Below are 18,153 nucleotides of genomic sequence, written 5' to 3' on the forward strand. Positions count from 1 at the left end.
TCTAGAGACCACTACATTTTCCAATCGTGCAGGTAGATAAATATTTGAAATAAGGCTAAAGGAAAAGAAGATAGTGGATTAAGTTTTGAGTTAATTTAGCAAAAAGTTGGCACAGGCCTGATGGTTAAAGTGGCTTCCTTCTGTGCTGTAAATTACAGTTCTACATCTGCTGGGGTCCTCACTTTGTGTTAGGAACATTTGCATATTCTTTTGGGCATGTTAAAAACATGCATCTGCTCTAGTAATTAACTTTTATTGAAAATATAAGATCACCTCTCTCAAAAAAATAATTTATTCTAAAATACTATTGTTTCATCACAAAAAGAAAACATTGTGACCATTTTAAGCTTAAAATAATTGAAAACAGCAGGTGGAATGGTTGTGAGCCATTAAACCAGGAGCGCCCAAGAAAGAGGTTCATTTCCTTAGTGGGGTGAATCGATGGTCATTATGGCTTTCAGCATGCCTGCTTCCTTCATTGATATCTTCCTGCAGTCTACAATTTTCTTCCAAACTATCAACCACACAGCCATTTTCTTGTACCATTAACAAATTTTTAAATCATGCCCCTAATATTTACACCTAAATTATTGATATATACAATGAAAAAGCAATGAATAGTTGAAGGGAAAACATTTCAGGGCAATAGGAAAGAGCAGGAGAGTGGGACTAATGAGATGGATCTCGCAAAGAGTTGGCACAAGTATGGTAGGCTGACTGGCCTTCTAATGTGATGTATCATGATAAAACTAAGAGCCTCAACAGAAGTAGTTAATAAAGAGGGAAGATGTACATTAATTCAATTTTTTCTCAATTTTTATATTCCTTAGGTCCAAATTTAAACGCATTTCTCTAAATAGGTGTGGCAGTGTTGCCTATTTGTTATCCTGTTGTTCCCCTGGTAGCCCATCAATTAATATGTGAAATTTGTGCCTGAGGAAAACAACTTTATGTAGTAGGTCATAAAACCATTCTTTTATTTCCAAAAACCATTAAATTAGCATGCCATTGTCTCTTAGCATATCCCTCAAACTATTTTTTCATATCCATTCATCCTCCTATGCGTTCACTCTTATAAAAGCATAATCCCTAATTTACCATGTGTAGTGCCCACAAATGTGACGGTATAGATTTGTATATTTCTAATTGTTATTATTGTCATATATGATTTGCTGTTCCTTTAATAAACAGCATTATGTCTTCGTTAAGAATCTAGATTGAAACCCAAAGTGAATATCCAATCTTTCATATATATATATATATATACAATAGAAAATTATTTGTCTGACTAAAGAGGAAGCCAGCGGGTGGCAGTAGCGTAGACCCACTGTAAAGAACACTGAACCGACCCTCAGTATGTTACAGACGACCTGGGCTTCCATTTACTGTACAATGCGAGGTCATAATAAGGCTTTGGGAGAGATCTTAATTAATTTTTATTTATTCACTTTTAGCTCCGCCTTACAATTAACTCGCGGCCAATAGAATTATTGCGAATGCTGTTATTGCCGCTTCATTCGATGACAGCAGCCGATGTGACCGTACGGATGACTCATGGCCACACCCACCAGCTCGTGGGGTCAGCCAATATGAATGAGTGAAACTTACCGACTGCTGGGTAACGGAGTAACAAAATCAGGCTTGTATCAAGCAGGATAGAGACGCTGACTACGGATTGAGATAATGGGAATTGCTGAGGCTGCAATTTCAGGGAATATGGAAGCAATCAATTAAAATCATTTTGCTGCGATGAATCCATCATAGATGAACGTTGTCTTCAAAGGGCAGGGGAAGGGAATCGGGAGGCAGGATATATCAACATGACAGGCGTTAGTGGCAAGAGCGTTGGTGTTAAAGTAGGCAAGCAACCCAAATCAAAAGCTGCTAATACTACAGGTGTAAATCCGGGAACAGCTTCGAGCAATAATGCCAGCAAATCTTCCGGAGAAGAAGACGAGAAAGATGGTGGTGTGCTTTTCTATGTGAATAAAAGTGGCTTCCCGATTGATGAGCGAACTTGGCAAAGAATGTGGACGCATGTGGCAAAAATACACCCGGGAGGGAAGGAGATGGAGGAGAGTATACGGAAAGCTACATTTATACCCCGTGTAAGTGAAAGCCTCTGGCTGTGCAGGCAATGGCATTTTACTTGTGGGCAAACGAGGTTGTCCTTTCTATTATCATGAGGGCTTCGCATATTTAGCAATATTTAGCAATCATGCATGTGATTTGGACAAATTCATTTCTAGTACATAAATCCTTGGTGGAGGAAAATCGATTTTAGTGTGTCTACTAACTTCAAAATTAGACATTCTTCTCTTGGTTTGAAAATGGATAAATTGGCATTGATTGTTTTGTTTACTGGAGAAGCACCGACAAATCGGAATGAATGTTACTGTGTCTCATTATGTGTTCGTTTTCTTGTTTATTATGTAGCCATAAGATTGGAGCCTTTCAGTGTGACATTTTTTAGTCACTTGGGCAAAGTTAGAACAAAGAATGACATTCTGAGAACAGTTTAAAATATTGTCCATAAACTTTCACTTAAGTGGCAATTCTAAAAGTGTAATAAAATGTCATGAAAATAAATTCCACGTTTATCTAAGTGGGAACGTGCATTACACTCAAATGAGCAAAATAACATTCATAGGAGGTGGATTCGCTCATCTATTGATGCATTGACAACAGTGGGTTGGCAACCCAGATCTTACATTGGTTTTTTTTGTGTGTGCAGTTTGGACCTATAAGTCCTGAGGCATAGTTTGTGATATTAATCTATTGGTTAAGACCATATACAACTTAACTTGCCTTTTCTGCTGAAATACCAGAATCGTTATTAGTGTGCAGCTAATCAATGTGCATATTTTCTCCCATCTGAATTGTGAGCCATGTTTATAACCAATAAATAGGTGGTCTCAAATGTTCTCTTATTCAAATTTGCAGTGTTAATTGTAAGTAAGTGTGACAAGTGAAGCTTTGCATGTGAAATTTTGCATTGCTTGTTATTTTTAATATGTTCCGCGTGTTATTGGAGTTCAACATATATCTGAAACAGAACACTTAAATAAGATCAGCAGAGCAAAGGCTAATTTAAAGAAGAGAAATTTTAGATGGACAATTGAATAAGGAAAGGATATTATATAACAAATGCTGAATTTAGACCTAACCAGTAATAGCCAGAGAATCACCTCTCTTGCTGTGCACTTTTATCTCTGGAATCCATCCTTCCATGGCCTCACCGCTTCCTATCTTTAACTCCCTCCAGCCTTACAACTCTCCAGGATCTCTGTGCTCCTCCTATTCTGGCTTCCTGCGTGACCCTGATTTTCATTACTCCGCCATTGATGGCTATGTCTTCAGCTGCCTAAGCCCTTAGCTCTGAAATTTCCTCCTTTAAGTCAGTCCTTAGAATCTTACCTCTTCAACCAAGCTTTCGGCCACCTGTCCTAATGTATCTATATGGCTCAGTTTCAAATTTCATCTGATAGTGCTCCATCCTTGGGATGCTTTTACCACATTAAAGGCTCTACATAACTGCATGCTGTGTTTGAGTGTCCCAGGGATCTATCATTGGCCCATTCCTATTTCTCATCTACATGCTGCCCCTGGACAAAATCATCCAAAAGCTGAAGGTCCAATTTCATGTGGATGCTGACGATGCCCAACTCCTATTGCACCACCACGTTTCTTGACTCCTCCATTGTTGTCAGATTGTTCATCCAACATGCAGTCATGAACCAAACATTCCTCCAATTAAACATTGGGAAAGATGTAGATGAGGGTAGTGCAGTTGATGTAGTTTATATGGATTTCAGCAAAGCCTTTGACAAGGTCCCACATGGGAGACTTATAAAGAAGGCAAAGGCACATGGGGTACAGGGTAATTTGATAAGGTGGATTCAAAATTGGCTTAGTTGTAGGAGGCAGAGGGTGATGACAGAAGGATGCTTTAATGACAATAAGCCAGTGTCCAGTGGCGTACCACAGGGATCTGTGCACGGTCCCCTTTTATTTGTCATTTATATAAATGACATAGATGACTATGTGGGGGGTAGGATTAGTAAGTTTGCGGATGACACAAAGATTGGCTGGGTGGTTAACAGTGAGGTTGAGTGATTTGGGCTACAGGAAGATATAGACGGGATGGTCAAATGGGCAGATAAGTGGCAGATGGAATTTAACCCTGAAAAGTGTGAGGTGATACACTTTGGAAGGAGTAATTTGACAAGGAAGTATTCAATGAATGGCATGACACTAGGAAGTTCTGAGGAACAAAGGGACCTTGGCATGTGTGTCCATAGATCTCTGAAGGCAGAGGGGCATGTTAGTGGGGTGATGATTGCCTTTATCAATGGAGGCATAGATTACAAAAGTAGGGAGGTCATGTTGGAGTTGTATAGAACCTTGGTGAGGCCACAGCTGGAGTACTGTGTGCAGTTCTGGTCGCCACATTATAGGAAGGATGTGATTGCACTGAAGGAGTTGCAGAGGAGATTCACCAGGATGTTGCCTGGGATGAAACATTTAAGTTATGAAGAGAGGTTGGGTAGACTTGGGTTGTTTTTGTTGGAGCAGAGAAGACTGAGGGGCGACCTGATTGAGGTGTACAAGATTATGAGGGGCATGGACAGTATGGATAGGGAGCAGCTGTTTCCCTTAGTTGAAGGGTCAGTCACAAGGGGGCATAAGTTCAAGGTGAGGGGCAGGAGGTTTAGGGGGGATGTGAGGAAAAACTTCTTTACCCAGAGGGTGGTGACGGTCTGGAATGCACTGCCTGGGAGGGTGGTGGAGGCGGGTTGCCTCACATCCTTTAAAAAGTACCTGGTTGAGCACTTGGCACGTCATAACATTCAAGGCTATGGACTAAGTGATGATAAATGGGATTAGGTAGGTAGGTCAGGTGTTTCTCACGTGTCGGTGCAGACTCCATGGGCTGAAGGGCCTCTTCTGCACTGTGATTCTGTGATTCTGTGATTCTGTGAAATCCAAAGCCTTGTCTTTGGTTCCTGCTACTTACTGCATTCCCTAGCTAATAATTGAATTGCCCTCTTTGGCTACAGTCTCAGGTTGAACCAGGCTGCTCATAACATGGGTATCCTATGTGACCTGAGCTGAGCATCCAATACGATTTCCAACCCATCACCAGGACCGTTTACTTCCACCTCCATAATGTCACCTGAGTCCACCCCTGTCTCAGCCCATATACTGCTGAAACCCACATCTGTAATTCTTTTCACCTTGTTACGACCCACCCCCAGGTGAGGTTTCCCAAAGTTGTGATCCAGACGAGATCAATTTGTTGCCGTCTGGCTGGGACACCCCCAAATTGTTATGCCGGGCGAGGAGGGATAAACTAGCTCCCTGTCTTTATTCAGCACCCTCCCCTCTGTTGGTCACAACAAGAACTAGTCTAAAAAGGATCCCCTTTCACTGACATCTTTTCCCCAGACCCAAAGATTCTGATTTGTCGGTTTCGGGGTTCCACTAGTGTTGAATTCGGTAGAGATGGAGAGAAATTGGGATTCCTGCAAAATGGCAATTTGCAGGGGTAGTGTGTGTGGCTGTTACTTTGAGTCAAACTTCCAGCACTTTCTCTCTCTCAGAACACCCACCAACAGACAGACACCAGGGCAGTTTTTCAACTCACTTTTAACCCCTTCTTTGTGGGAAGTAAATTCACAAATCTGTCTGGGCATTGCTCACAGGATTTCTTGATGAGATGATACTCATCTCCCATAATGTACCATTGTCTCTACCGAAGGGAGCAATTAGTTTCTGGATGTCTTTAGAAGTACCTTGTTCCATTACCTCTTAGGGAGTCACCCTGTACCATTCCAGCCAGTGGCTTGTGTGCATTTTTTAAAAATTCAGGTCTTAATTTTAAAACCCAATATTTCCAGATGCAATTCATTGTTTTTCCTTCATTACCTTGACAACCTCAACTATCCCAATGCTCCTTTACTTATTGTTTTGACCCTCCATAAACTTAAGTTCATCCAAAACCCAGCTTCCCATATGTTAACTTACACCACATACCATTCACTCATCATCCTGTGCTTGCTGATGTACAGTGGATCCTGAACCACAAATAGCTCCATTTTAAAATTCTCATCCTCAAATTCAAATCCCTACATGGCCTTGGCCATTCCTATCTCATCCAACCCTTACAACCTTCCAAGAATTTGCCTTTCTACAATTATGGCCTCGTGTGCAATCCCACACATCCTTCACCCCCACATTATGGGCCATGCCCATAACTATGTCGCCTCAAGAACTCCTCCCCTAAATATGTCCACCTCATTTTCTTCTTTTAACATGCTCCTTAAAATACTACCTCTTTGGCCATGCAATTGGTCACTTGCTCTTCTTCTTTGGATCAATGTCATTTTTTTTGACTAAGCTCCTGTGAAACACCTTGGGTTTTTTACTACTTTAAAGTACTATAGGAATGCAAATTGTTATTGTTGTTAAACATGGTATACCAACAGGACCCCTTTGATAACAATAAATAATATTGTAAAGACCCTGAATTGATAGCTTTCCCACACTTTGTCTGCCTTTTTGCTCATTCTTTTATCCTATTTTAGCTTCAGTTGCAGTCAGTGGAGAAAGTCAGCATCTAGTTATTGTGGTTCAGGAGAATATAATGCATGAGGAGGTCAGTTACTCAAAAAGAGATACAGATGCACTGGTCATGATTTTGTAAAATTCCCTAGATTCTGAAATGGTCCCAGCAGATTTGGAGTTAGCAAATGCAACACAGCTATTTAAGAAGGAGACAGAAAACAAGGAGCTACATATCAGTTAGCCTCACACCAGTTGTTGGGAAAATGCTGGAATCTCTTATTAAGGAAGTCTCAGCAATGCACATAGAAAATCATAATATACTGTAACAGAGTCAACATGGTTTTACGAAAGGGAAATTGTGTTTGATAAATCCATTAAAGTTTTTTGAGGATGTAACTGGTAGGGTAGACAAAGGAAAGCCAATAGATGTAGCATACTTTGATTTCCAAAAGGCATTCGAAAAGGTACTGCATAATGGAGGATTAGTTAGTGGACAGAAAGCAGAGAGTAGGGGATAAATGGGGCAGAGAAGGGAGCTGCCGAGGCTAAACAATCTCCCAGGAGGTACTTCCCCTCTGACTCCCAGCCCCTGAATGTTCACGTTTTTTAACTTCCCGGTTGGAGGCTCGAGGTTTGCAACCCATCTCAACATGGCCCAGCTCTCCTGGTGCTGCTGCTGAGGTGTCAGAGCTGCTGGCCCTCTGATTGGACTGACGACATCAGGAACCTGCACACTGTCCTTAATTGGATGGCTGTCAGATTGGCTGCCTGTGATAAAATTGCTGAGCCAGTCCTGCTGCTGTCAAATGTGGGCTCAGGACCGGAATTTCGCACTGAAGTCGGGGTCCTGAAACCCACCCTAAAATTTAGCCCAATGTTTCAGAATTGAAGACCAAGAAAGTGTGATTGTTTGTGTCCATTTTTTGGGCAATATTAGTTCCCTTAGACCTCCAAAGTGGTTTTTGAGGCACACTTTTTTGGGGCTAAATCAGCTCAGCCACCATATTGGTGAGTACCTTAATGAATGGCTACCTAAAATATGCAGAGCAGGCAGATCATGACGTTGATCAGCATGCAATGCTGATTTGATGGCAATGTTGCCATCAGCCAATGCTCCAGCTAATGCCCTCTCTTAACCTTGCATGTATTCAGCAGCAGGAAAGACTAAAAACGACGCAATTGTCCACCATTTTTCATCGCCCGTCCAATCTTACATTGGCGGATGGGCAAATCGGTCAGGCGGCCTTTACATTTTTCCTGAAACCTCATCCTAGGGCGGGATTTGGTTTCTGTTATGAAATAAAATAGAAATAAAAATCTGCGGGCAGCATTTTTATAGTTCAGGTGCCTGATTGTGATGCTCGAACATTTTTTTCTCTGCTTTTAAAGCTTTATTGGAACAATTTTTGGGTCTGCAGCTCCCTGAGGCAGTTCTCTGCCTTCAGGGAATGTTTTGTCAGTGCTCGCTCATGCCTGCGATGACATAATTGCCCACCCTCCTCCTGCCCCCACCCCGGCAGCGCTGAACTTTTCAGTGCGTGCTTCACACTGGCTGGCCGGTAGTTGACCAGCCAGTGTGAAATCGCAGTCAGAGGCCGATTGCACTCAGCGGTCCATTTCCTGGCTGATCCCGGGCCTGCCAATCGTGCCTGCCTGCTGAGATAAAAATTCAGATCTATACTTAAGAGAGTATTGTGGCAGATACTGAAGGAGTCATTCAATGCCTCGGCACAAAACATTTGCTGACTGTCATGGGTGCATTAGTGGATATTTTCCTTGGAATACAGCATGACCGGAATATTGAACAGGGGACAGGCAGAGCAGGACAGCAACTTAAAGAGGGAAGAAGGGGAAATGGGTTACAGTAGTCTCACACTAACCCAATGTGTGCCAGACCCTTATACTACACCCCCCCTCCCCCCACCCCCCCCGCCAAGTCCTTATCTAATGCATTTCAAGTTATTCCAGTTTACCCCATGTACTTACATCATTATTACTACCCCATCTCCCCTCTTCAAGTCTGAGTTCATAGGTTCAGGCGGTCTGGAGGCCTTATAACCAATCGTTCCATATGTTGTTCATACTACTGTTGGAGGAGTGATCTTTTCATTCAGCTCAGCAACAACTCTAATAAGTTGAGTTGTTTTTGTTTCAGGGAATTCTGTGGAACTCCTATAAGTTTAGCAACTTTGCCCGGGCATTTAGTTGTTTTCGGAATCTTCCTTCCATGGTCACTGACTGCTCTGTAGATGCTTTCACTTCATTCATTAGATCTTCAATCTGTTCCTTAGAATTCACCTTTTCTGCTTTTAAAGTCTGGATTTGCTCTTCCATACTGCCCATTTCATCCTTCATGTTGTTCACATTGGGCCGATGCTCAAGAAGTTCATCAGTTTTGGTTGTTAATTCTGCTTTTAAGCAACAGTTCTGATTCATCAGCAATTCCTCCTGTTCCCAGCCTTTTACATGATGCTTACCAGAGACTTAATTCATCAAGTTTTAATTGAAGGTCCATTTTTGTTGAAATTGTTTCTACAAATTCATCATTTAAGCGTTTCAAGCCCTCTTTCAAGTGTTCTACTTCCTGTGAGCAATATTCCAGTGTTCTAATTAATTCTCATTTTTCCTTATCAAACTCACCTTTCGTTCATGAAAGTTGATTCTCTACACTGACCTTGGCAGAATATAATTCCTCAGTGCTTTCATTCAAGCTCGCATCCAGTAATTGTGCTTCTGCTAATTGTTTTTGAGACTGCTCACATACTTTTGTAAGAACTTCTACATTCTCTTGCCACTCTTAAGTTCTTTACTTTTATCTCTTCATATATCTTTTTGGAAATGTAATGTTTTCCCAAGTTTTCTTGCAAATAGCCAAACATTTTCTTCAGCTCTGTAGTCTCTTTCTTGTACCTCTGTGACACCTCAAAAATTTGTTTGTTCAGATCTTGAACAGTTTGGTTCATTAATGACTTTAGTGCCTCATATATTTCCAAGGGTATACACTCAGCTTGAATCTTGAGTTTCAAATCTTCAAATCCAGTCCTAATACAAACATTTCCAACCTATTTTATTTTCCTTTTGCAGGGTTTGTTTATTTTGGGTTTCTTCATAGCCAGTTGCTCGCTCTGCACTGTCACCTGCTGCTGCAGTTCAGGTAATGTGTCAGGATTTCCAAAAAGATATATTTTTGAGACTTCTGGAAAGTTCCCTGCCTCGTTGGTGCCCTCATATGGTTTACTCGAGAATTGTCTTTTTTCCTTTCATCGCTTTACTGGGTATTTTCTGTGCTTCTTTCTAAGCTCTGTGCACTCCACAACTTGAAGATTAAAATATTTGCCAAAGGCTTTTAATAATTCATCAAAGCTGGTTGATGATTCATCAATGCACTGCATTAGGGTTACTTCATCAGCAAGTTCATCAAACCAGTCTAAAAAGGTATTAATATGGACTTTTTCTGACTTTCTATTCGGACCTGACATACTCCAGTAGTTTAAAAATTCTCTTCTACAGGGTGCCGAATTTTTGATTAGGCTTGGCCCATGGATGAGTTCAAACTGGTCTAGTGAGTTGGATTTTTGATCCACGGTTAAAAGTTTTAAAATGTAGGTTCAGCATTAAGTTGTTGCTGAAATTCAAGATGGAGCGACTGTTCGTTTGAAGACAAAGGTTTTAGCCTTGCTTCTGGTTTTGGTGGGCTCCCGCTGCAATGGCACTCGTGCTCAGCCTTGAAAATATTGTAAACAATGGCTGCTTTCATAGACCAGCTGTAGGCATCCCTGTTTCAACACTATGCCTTAAGATCACAAGAGCGTAGGATCTTGGCCTTTGCAGGTCTTTAAAGTTGCTTCTTTAGTCACAATTTTTCTGAATTAATGAATTAATTTTGTTTTTTTTTTCTTTTGGAGTGAGCTTGGTGCTCAGGCGCCGACTTAGGAATCTGGTTTTTCCAATGGAGTTTTTAAATGGCAATTTCTGACCACTGAACTATTTAAAAATTTCTCAGGACATGCTTTATCCTGGAATTTAAAAGTTTTAACTCACTCCTGCTAAGCTTGCTGACTCTGCACTCTGGGAATTGTAGCTGGACTTCCAAGGGATCCTATAGTCTTCTACTGCAGTGAGGAATTTTGTATTTCTGCCTTCAGCTTTCAAGCCTTTCTTTGGAGTTTTTCCGTGGTGATTTTCCTCTGTGCATCTGCTTCTGGAGCTTTTCTTCAGGTCAGAATGCTTCTTTGAATTTTTCTTTAGTCTTGCAGGATTTTAGATTTTCTCTGCATTTTTTGTGAGATTTTGGGTTTTTTCATTCGCTGCCACCATGTCAAAGGGTGTTGGATACCATTAGGTAGGTCTTAATGAAGTCTTCATAGTCTTAAGTAGGTTCACTGTATGTATTTATTAACTACAAGAACTATGAACATATATACAGTAAAGGATTCAAGCCAAGAGCTGTCTCCATGATTGCTTGTGTACATGGCTCTGTCCAACACTAGACTTACCTCTAGGTACAAGCTATATGTTTTCTTCCATCACTGTGTGGGCATACTGTACTCAGTTCCACATTAACCCTATACACACCAGGCCCTTATTCTATAATGTTGAATTGCCTTCCATTAACAAGGGCCTTGTTGATTAATTCCTTTCAAGAGCAGCGTCAAGAACTTTCTGTTATGCCTGTGGTTCACAAGTGCACATATAACAGACCTAAACCTCCGCTATGAAACTCTAGGTTCCAATTTTGTTGGTGCCATATAAATGTCATTTGTGGAATGTCACTTGTCATTGTGGGATAATGTTTGATATCCCAGAGATTTTTTTGCCTGGTTTTGCTTTTGGGATCAAAAAAAAATCTTTTTCCTTTTCCTCTGAAGTATTATTTAGCTATTTTCTCTGATCATTTGCACACATGTAGAAAATTAAGAGTCAGTGACTATACAAATTTTACAAGCTCCTTTGGTTAATTCTATGTTCCACATAATATTGTTAAGATATTCCATTGCTCTTAGGCCCATAGTAACATTTTAACTCTTCCCCACCATAAAACTGTAGAAGTTGGTACAAGCTCTGGCAAATGAGAAGTGACACACCCAGGAACAAGGAATAAAAGAGTGACATTTTAGCAGGACAGCTCTGGTGTCCTGTGGCATGCACAGGTTCTGAGGGCAAGTTAGAGGTCCCTGCAAGTCAGCTTAGCTCTATTACTACAAAATCATTTTTACGGCCACAATGTTCCATATTGGAAAATGGTGAAGGTGGGGAAAATATTTACGTTAATTCTGGGAAGAGGTATCACCTTTTGCAAATAGACCCCGAACATGAAGTGACCAAAACTATACAGCATACAAACATGGTTTGATGGCTAGCAATATGAAGGAGTTGTGCATTGAAACATGGTGCAGGTGGAGTTTTGATAAATTTACAGATGCAAAAGAAATTCCAATAAACCCCCATTGGCTCTCCACTTCCTTCTCCTTTCATGTCTCTCAGTGTAACCGTCCTCTTAAGGCTATGCAGCTCCTCCTGCATTCCATGGGTGCCAGCACTCACACTCTGAGCGGACTGCTCCAAGCTACTGAGGGAGGCTTGTAATCTTTGCAGAGAGTTTCACTGCTCTTGCTGGCACTCTGAGTGATGATGTAATGTTTCTTCATGAGATTGGCTCCTCTCTCACAAGAACACAGGAAACTCATGGTCGAAGCTCAGGCAGTCGAGCCCCTGAGACGAGGTGGAGTTCATCGCCACCATGGACTCCTCCACTCACAATACGTGAGCTCACATTGCCTCAGGGAACTGTGCCAGATGTTCACACATCTGCTGCTGATGCCCCAAATACTGTGCCCATAAGGTGATTCCTGAGGCCCTACCTCCTTGTCAACTGGAGCATTATCGCGGCTGTCCGCCCTCCTCAGAGGGGGACTGTGCGTGGAGGTCTCTGACTCAGGCACCTCCTCCTGCACTCTATTGCGGTTACTTCACCCTGTGCCACTGATTCTACATGCACGCTGCATCCCTCCGATGAGATTGTTTTCTGTGTTGACGGGGAATGGGCTAGTCAGATGTGCGCTGCTGCCTTGGGCATCTTTTCCTGCTCCTGATGCTCGAAGAATGATGTGGCCCGGGGATGGGGGGGCAGGGATGAGGAAGGGGCTCTGGGACCTGTGTAAGACACAAAAAGAGGTAATAAGATGTAGCCCTTTACATTATGAGAGCACACTCTGATACACGTCATTGCCTTCAACAATAATCGCACTGTCCTTATCATGCAATCCAACCTTCACACTCACTCTCACACCAACATCCCCTCCTGCTCAGTGAACTAACAGGATCAGCTCCACCATTACCACCATGTTCCACAGTGCCTCTACAATCACCTTTAGCACCTATTATGGGCGATTCTCCATCCCTGATGAACAGCCAGGCAGGCACCCTGGCTACCCCCATGGCTGTCTCCTCTATATTCCTGATTGTCTCTAACTTCATGGCCCCACTCCCACTCTGGGCCATCTCACTGGCATAAAGGGCCCACCTGCCCAGCAAGTACAACATAAAGAATAATGTTAGCCTAATATATAGTGCCGCCTGGGAGAAACCTCTCAAATGTGTCAGTGCATCACAGTGTACATTCACATGTCTACTGTGTGCACCTACAGGAGCGGCTTGGACAAGCCTCCATGCAATAGGAGAGGCATGTGCCAGGTCCCCCACCATTGGAGCAGCATTCAAACATGAACCATCACTTGGACTCTGTGTGCTTGTGCCAGACAACTCAACCTGCTTGAGTGTAGCAGATCGTGGAATCTCTTCCTACATTGAGTCCAAGTTCTTCGATGGGCCCCTGCTGCACTCATGGCTGTGGCTGTTTCTTGCTATTCTCTCATGGTTGCTATGGGAAGGTTCCAGCAGCCAAGTGCATATAAGATTGTGCGCTGTCTCTGGACCTCTTCCACCAGGATCTGGAGGTCCTGGTCGCTGAAGCGGGGCACAGCCCCTCTTGTTCCTTCCCCAGTTCCTCTTCGGTGAGACATTCTGGCATGAGAATTGGAAACAGAAAAGTCACGTAAGGCTTCCAATTTTTAATGGTCTCACGCACATACATTTGCTTACATACATGAGCCATGTTCTCAATCTCATCAATGCCTAATGTTTTGTGGGGGTGGTGGGGGGGCATTGGAATGAGTCTAGGTGAATGCAGGGTAGCTTGGCTTGGGTTCCTGTGACTCCCAGATGACATGCTGTGCTCCCTATCACAAACTCCCTGCTGGCTTGTTCCCTCTGTGTCAGTGTTCTGCCAGTGACAGTGTGCAGCTGTGAGGGTCCTGGGAAAGGCTCAATTGCATGGGGGCGCTTGAGAGATTGGTGGAAAGAGGGTAGGTGGAAGGGCAAATATTCATGGAAAATGCAGTGTGTATCAGTCAGCTCCTGAGGCATTATAGTAACCTGGGTCAATACAGGATATTGTGAACAGCTGATGGTGCTAAGATGCAGCCATCTCCATGGCTGTGTCTTGTGAAGCTTTTCCAGCCTGAACTTGGTAGAGGGTTCTCCTCCATTACAATGTGAATAGGCAGCAGTAACAACTATATTTTCTTATGGAAAACCATGATGGACCATATGTTCCAATGTCAGCAACCAGTTGGACAACTAGTACAGTTAGTACTCATCTGACTGTCAATTGTCACAACTGTACACTGTCATGGCAGAACACTGTGACTCAGAGGGAGCAAGCCAGCAGGGTAGTTAGTGACTGGGAGCACAGCATGTCATCTAGGAGTCACAGGAGCTGAAACCATGCTATCCTGCATTCACCCAGGCCCATTCAACTGCCCCCCAACCCCCTCAGATGTAAGGCATTGATGAGATAGAGAACATGGCTCACGTATGTAAGCAGATACATGTGCATCTCCTCCAAGTAAAAGCAGCACCTCCATATGCTTCCTGCCTCAGGACTCCTTAGCCTTTTAACCCCGACCAAGTCATGTAACCCATGCTGGGCCTGCCTCCTCCTCCACACTACTTCCAAATCCAGTTAATCCCCGCCTCCCAGGAATGAAAATCCGTACATTTGGGGCAGTTTCTCCCGAGTCTAGTTTGCAGAGTCTGGAATTTTCCCAACTCTGAAATTCAGCCCGGTAGGTCGGATGTGGTTAAAGAGGTAGAATTTAAGGAGTGTCTTAAAGAAGAAGAGTGAAGTAGAGAGGCAGAGAAGTAGGGAGGGAATTCCAGAATTTCTACGCAGCTGAGAGCATTGCCACCAATGGTAGAGTAATCACAATTGAGATAAAAGCAAAATACTGCGGATGCTGGAAATCTGAAATTAAAATAGAAAATGCAGGCAAAGCTCAGCAGGTCTGACAGCATCTGTGGAGAAAGAAACCGAGTTAACATTTCAGGTCAATGACCTTTCATCAGAACTGAAGAAAGACTGAAATGTAAGAGTTTTAAGCCAGTAGAAGAGGGAAGGAGGCAGGAAGAACAAAAGTGACGATTTGGGATAGGGTAGAGGACAGGAGAGATTAACGAACAAAACATTTCATGGTGCAAAAGCCAAAGAGAGTGGTAATGGGTATAGTAAAGAGACAAATGTTGTGTCCAAATGAGATGTGAATGGAGATATAGCAGCCATCTGGATGCAATATAAGTGGATAAAGAAAGAAACAAGTCAGCAAACAAGATAAAACAAGATGGAGACAGAGGTTATGATCTAAAGTTGTTGAACTCAATATTGAGTCCAGAAGGTTGTAGAGTGCCGAGATGAAAGATGAGGCACTGTTCCCCAAGCTTGTGTTGAGCTTCATATGAACACTGTAGCAGGCCACAGAATTGGAATAGTCGAATCCAAAAGTAACAAAGGCGTGAATGAGGGTTTCAGCAGCGGATGAGCTGAGGCAGGGGTGAGTCAGGCAATGTTACTGAGGTGGAAATCGGCAGTCTTAGTGATGGCCACTCCTGTCTCCCCTCATGTCCTCCGTGAGCTCATCTTGTCCATGGGCCCCACCGCCTGCTCCCTTGACCCAACTCCCACTAAACTGCTGTTCACCCAACTTCCCCTCCTGGCCACAAGCTCATCTCAGGGTCAAATATGTTATGTACAGACTTTAGTCTAAGATCATTGACAGAGAGAGGGATGAAGTCAGTAGCTAGGGAGCAGACCTTGGAGTGGGGACCTAAAACAATGTCTTCAGTCTTCCCAATATTTAATTGGAGGAAATATTACCACATCTGGTGCCAAATGTCAGATAAGCAGACTGATAATTTAGCAAAAGTGGAGGGGTCAAGAGAGTTGATGGCAAGGTAGAGCCAGGCATCATCAGCATACATGTGAAAACTAACACTGTGCCTTCGATAACATTGCCAAGGGGCAGCACATAGATGAGAAATAGGAGGGGGCTAAGCATTGATCCTTGGGGGACACCAGACCTAACTGTGCAAGAGTGTGAGGAGAAGCCGTTGCAAGTGATACTCTGGCTATGATTAGATAGATAAGAATGGAACCAGGTGAGAGCAGCTGGACGACAGCGGCGAGGCATTGGAGGAGCATGGTGTGGTCAACCATGTCAAAAGCTGCAGACAAGTCGAAGGACTAACAGGGAAAGTTTACCTTTGTCACAATCACATAGGATGTCTTTGATAAGACAAAAACAAAAATAAAAATACCTGGAAAAACTCAGCAGGTCTGACAGCATCTACGGAGAGGAGCACAGTTAACGTTTCAAGTCCGTATGACTCTTCAACAGAACTAAGGAAAAATAGAAGAGAGGTGAAATATAAGCTGGTTTAAGGGGGGTGGGACAAGTAGAGCTGGATAGAGGGCCATTGATAGGTGGAGATTGCCAAAAGATGTCATAGACAAAAGGACAAAGAGGTGTTGAAGGTGGTGATATTATCTAAGGAATGTGCTAATAGGTGACATTAAGGGTAGAAAGCAGGACGAGCAAGGTACAGAGAGCCCTAGTGGGGGTGAGGTGGGGGGAAGGGATCGAAATAGGCTAAAAGGTAGAGATAAAACAATGGATGGAAATACATTTAAAAATAATGGAAATAGATGGGAAAAGAAAAATCTATATAAATATAAAACAAGGTTTTTCTTCTGGGTGGTGGTGAGCTGCCTTCTTGAACAACTGCAGTCCATGTGGTGTAGGTACACCCACAGTGCTGTTAGGAAGGGAGTTCCAGGATTTTCACTCAGCGACAGTGAAAGAACGGTGTTATATTTCCATGTCAGAATGGCGATTTGGAGGGGACCTTGCAAGTGGTGATATCCCCGAGCACCTACTTCCCATGTTCATCTCAGTGGTTGTGGACTTGGAAGGTGCTGTTGAAGGAGTCTTAGTGAGTTGCTGCAGTGCATCTTGTAGGTTGGGCACACAGCTGACATACAGTGCCAGTGGTGGTGGGAGTGAATGTTTAAGGTGGTGGAAGGGGTACCAATCGAGGGGGCTGCTTTGTCCTGGATGGTGTCGAGCTTCCTCAGTGTTGTTGGAGCTGCACTCATCCGGGAAAGTGGAGAGTATTCCATCACACTCCTGACTTGTGTCTGGTAGGTGGTGGACAAGCTTTGGGGAGTCAGGAGGTGCTCGCTGCAGAATTCCCAGCATCTAAGCTGCTCTTGTAGCCACAGTATTTATATGACTATTCTAGCTCAGTTTCTGGTCCATAGTAACCCTAGGATGGTGATGATGGGGTATTCAGCGATGATAATCATGTTGAATGTCAAGGAGAGGTGGTTAGACTCTCTCTTGTGGAAAGTGGTCATTGCCTGACACATGTGTGGCATGAATGTTACTTGCCACTTATCAGCCCAAGCCTGAATGTTGTTCAGGTCTTGCTGCATATGGACACAAACTACTTGATTGAAACATATAAGATCCTGAGAGGTCTTGACAGGATCGATGTGGAGAGGATGTTCGTGGGAGAATCTAGTACCAGGAGCTACTGTTTAAAAATAACAGGTTGCCCATTTAAGACAGAGATGAGGAGAAATGTTTTCTCTCAAAGTTGTGAGTCTTTGGAACATACTTCCTCAAAAGGCGGTGGAAGCAGAGTCTTCAGATATTTTTAAGGCAGAGGTAGGTAGATTCTTGATAAGCAAAGGGGTGAAAGGTTATCGGGGTAGGGCGGGAGGATGGAGTTCAGGTTACAGTCAAATAAGTCATGATCTCATTGAATGGCAGAGCAGGCTCGAAGGGCTGAGTGGCCAATTCCTGCTCCTAATTCATATGTTCAGTATCTGAGGAGTTCTGAATGGAACTAAGCACCGTGCAATCATCAGTGAACATTCCCACTTCTGACTTATGATGGTCAATGATGAAGCAGCTGAAGATAGCTGGGCCAGGACACAGACCTGAGGAACTCCTGCAGCGAAGTCCTGTGGTTGAGATGATTGCCCTCCAAAAACCATTACCAACTTCCTTTGTTAGGTATGACTCCAACCAGACCAGTGGAGAGTTTTTCCACTTATTTCCATTTACTTCAATTTTATCAGGGACCCTTGATGTTACTGTAGTAAATGAAGGTATAGTCTCCTGCTCTCTATTAGGGTCACATGATGTTCTCTGAGTCTCCGAACAATGAGCCCTAAGCTTGGCAATC

The 18,153-nt window shown here is 43.1% G+C and overlaps 1 protein-coding gene across 2 annotated transcripts in view; it reads left to right on the top strand.

Moving 5' to 3' along the window:
• Window positions 1–1,583: 1,583 nt before the first annotated feature.
• vash2 (vasohibin 2) overlaps window positions 1,584–18,153 on the top strand; it is a 145,132-nt gene continuing 128,562 nt past the window's right edge. For both annotated transcript variants that reach the window (XM_078557044.1, XM_078557045.1), the window contains exon 1: window positions 1,584–2,108. In XM_078557044.1, coding sequence (XP_078413170.1) covers window positions 1,821–2,108 — 288 coding nt within the window. In that variant the 5' untranslated portion in view covers window positions 1,584–1,820. The remainder of the gene's footprint in view (window positions 2,109–18,153) is intronic.

The sequence above is a fragment of the Cetorhinus maximus genome, chromosome 14 (assembly GCF_964194155.1).
Source record: "Cetorhinus maximus chromosome 14, sCetMax3.hap1.1, whole genome shotgun sequence".
NCBI lineage: Eukaryota > Metazoa > Chordata > Chondrichthyes > Lamniformes > Cetorhinidae > Cetorhinus > Cetorhinus maximus.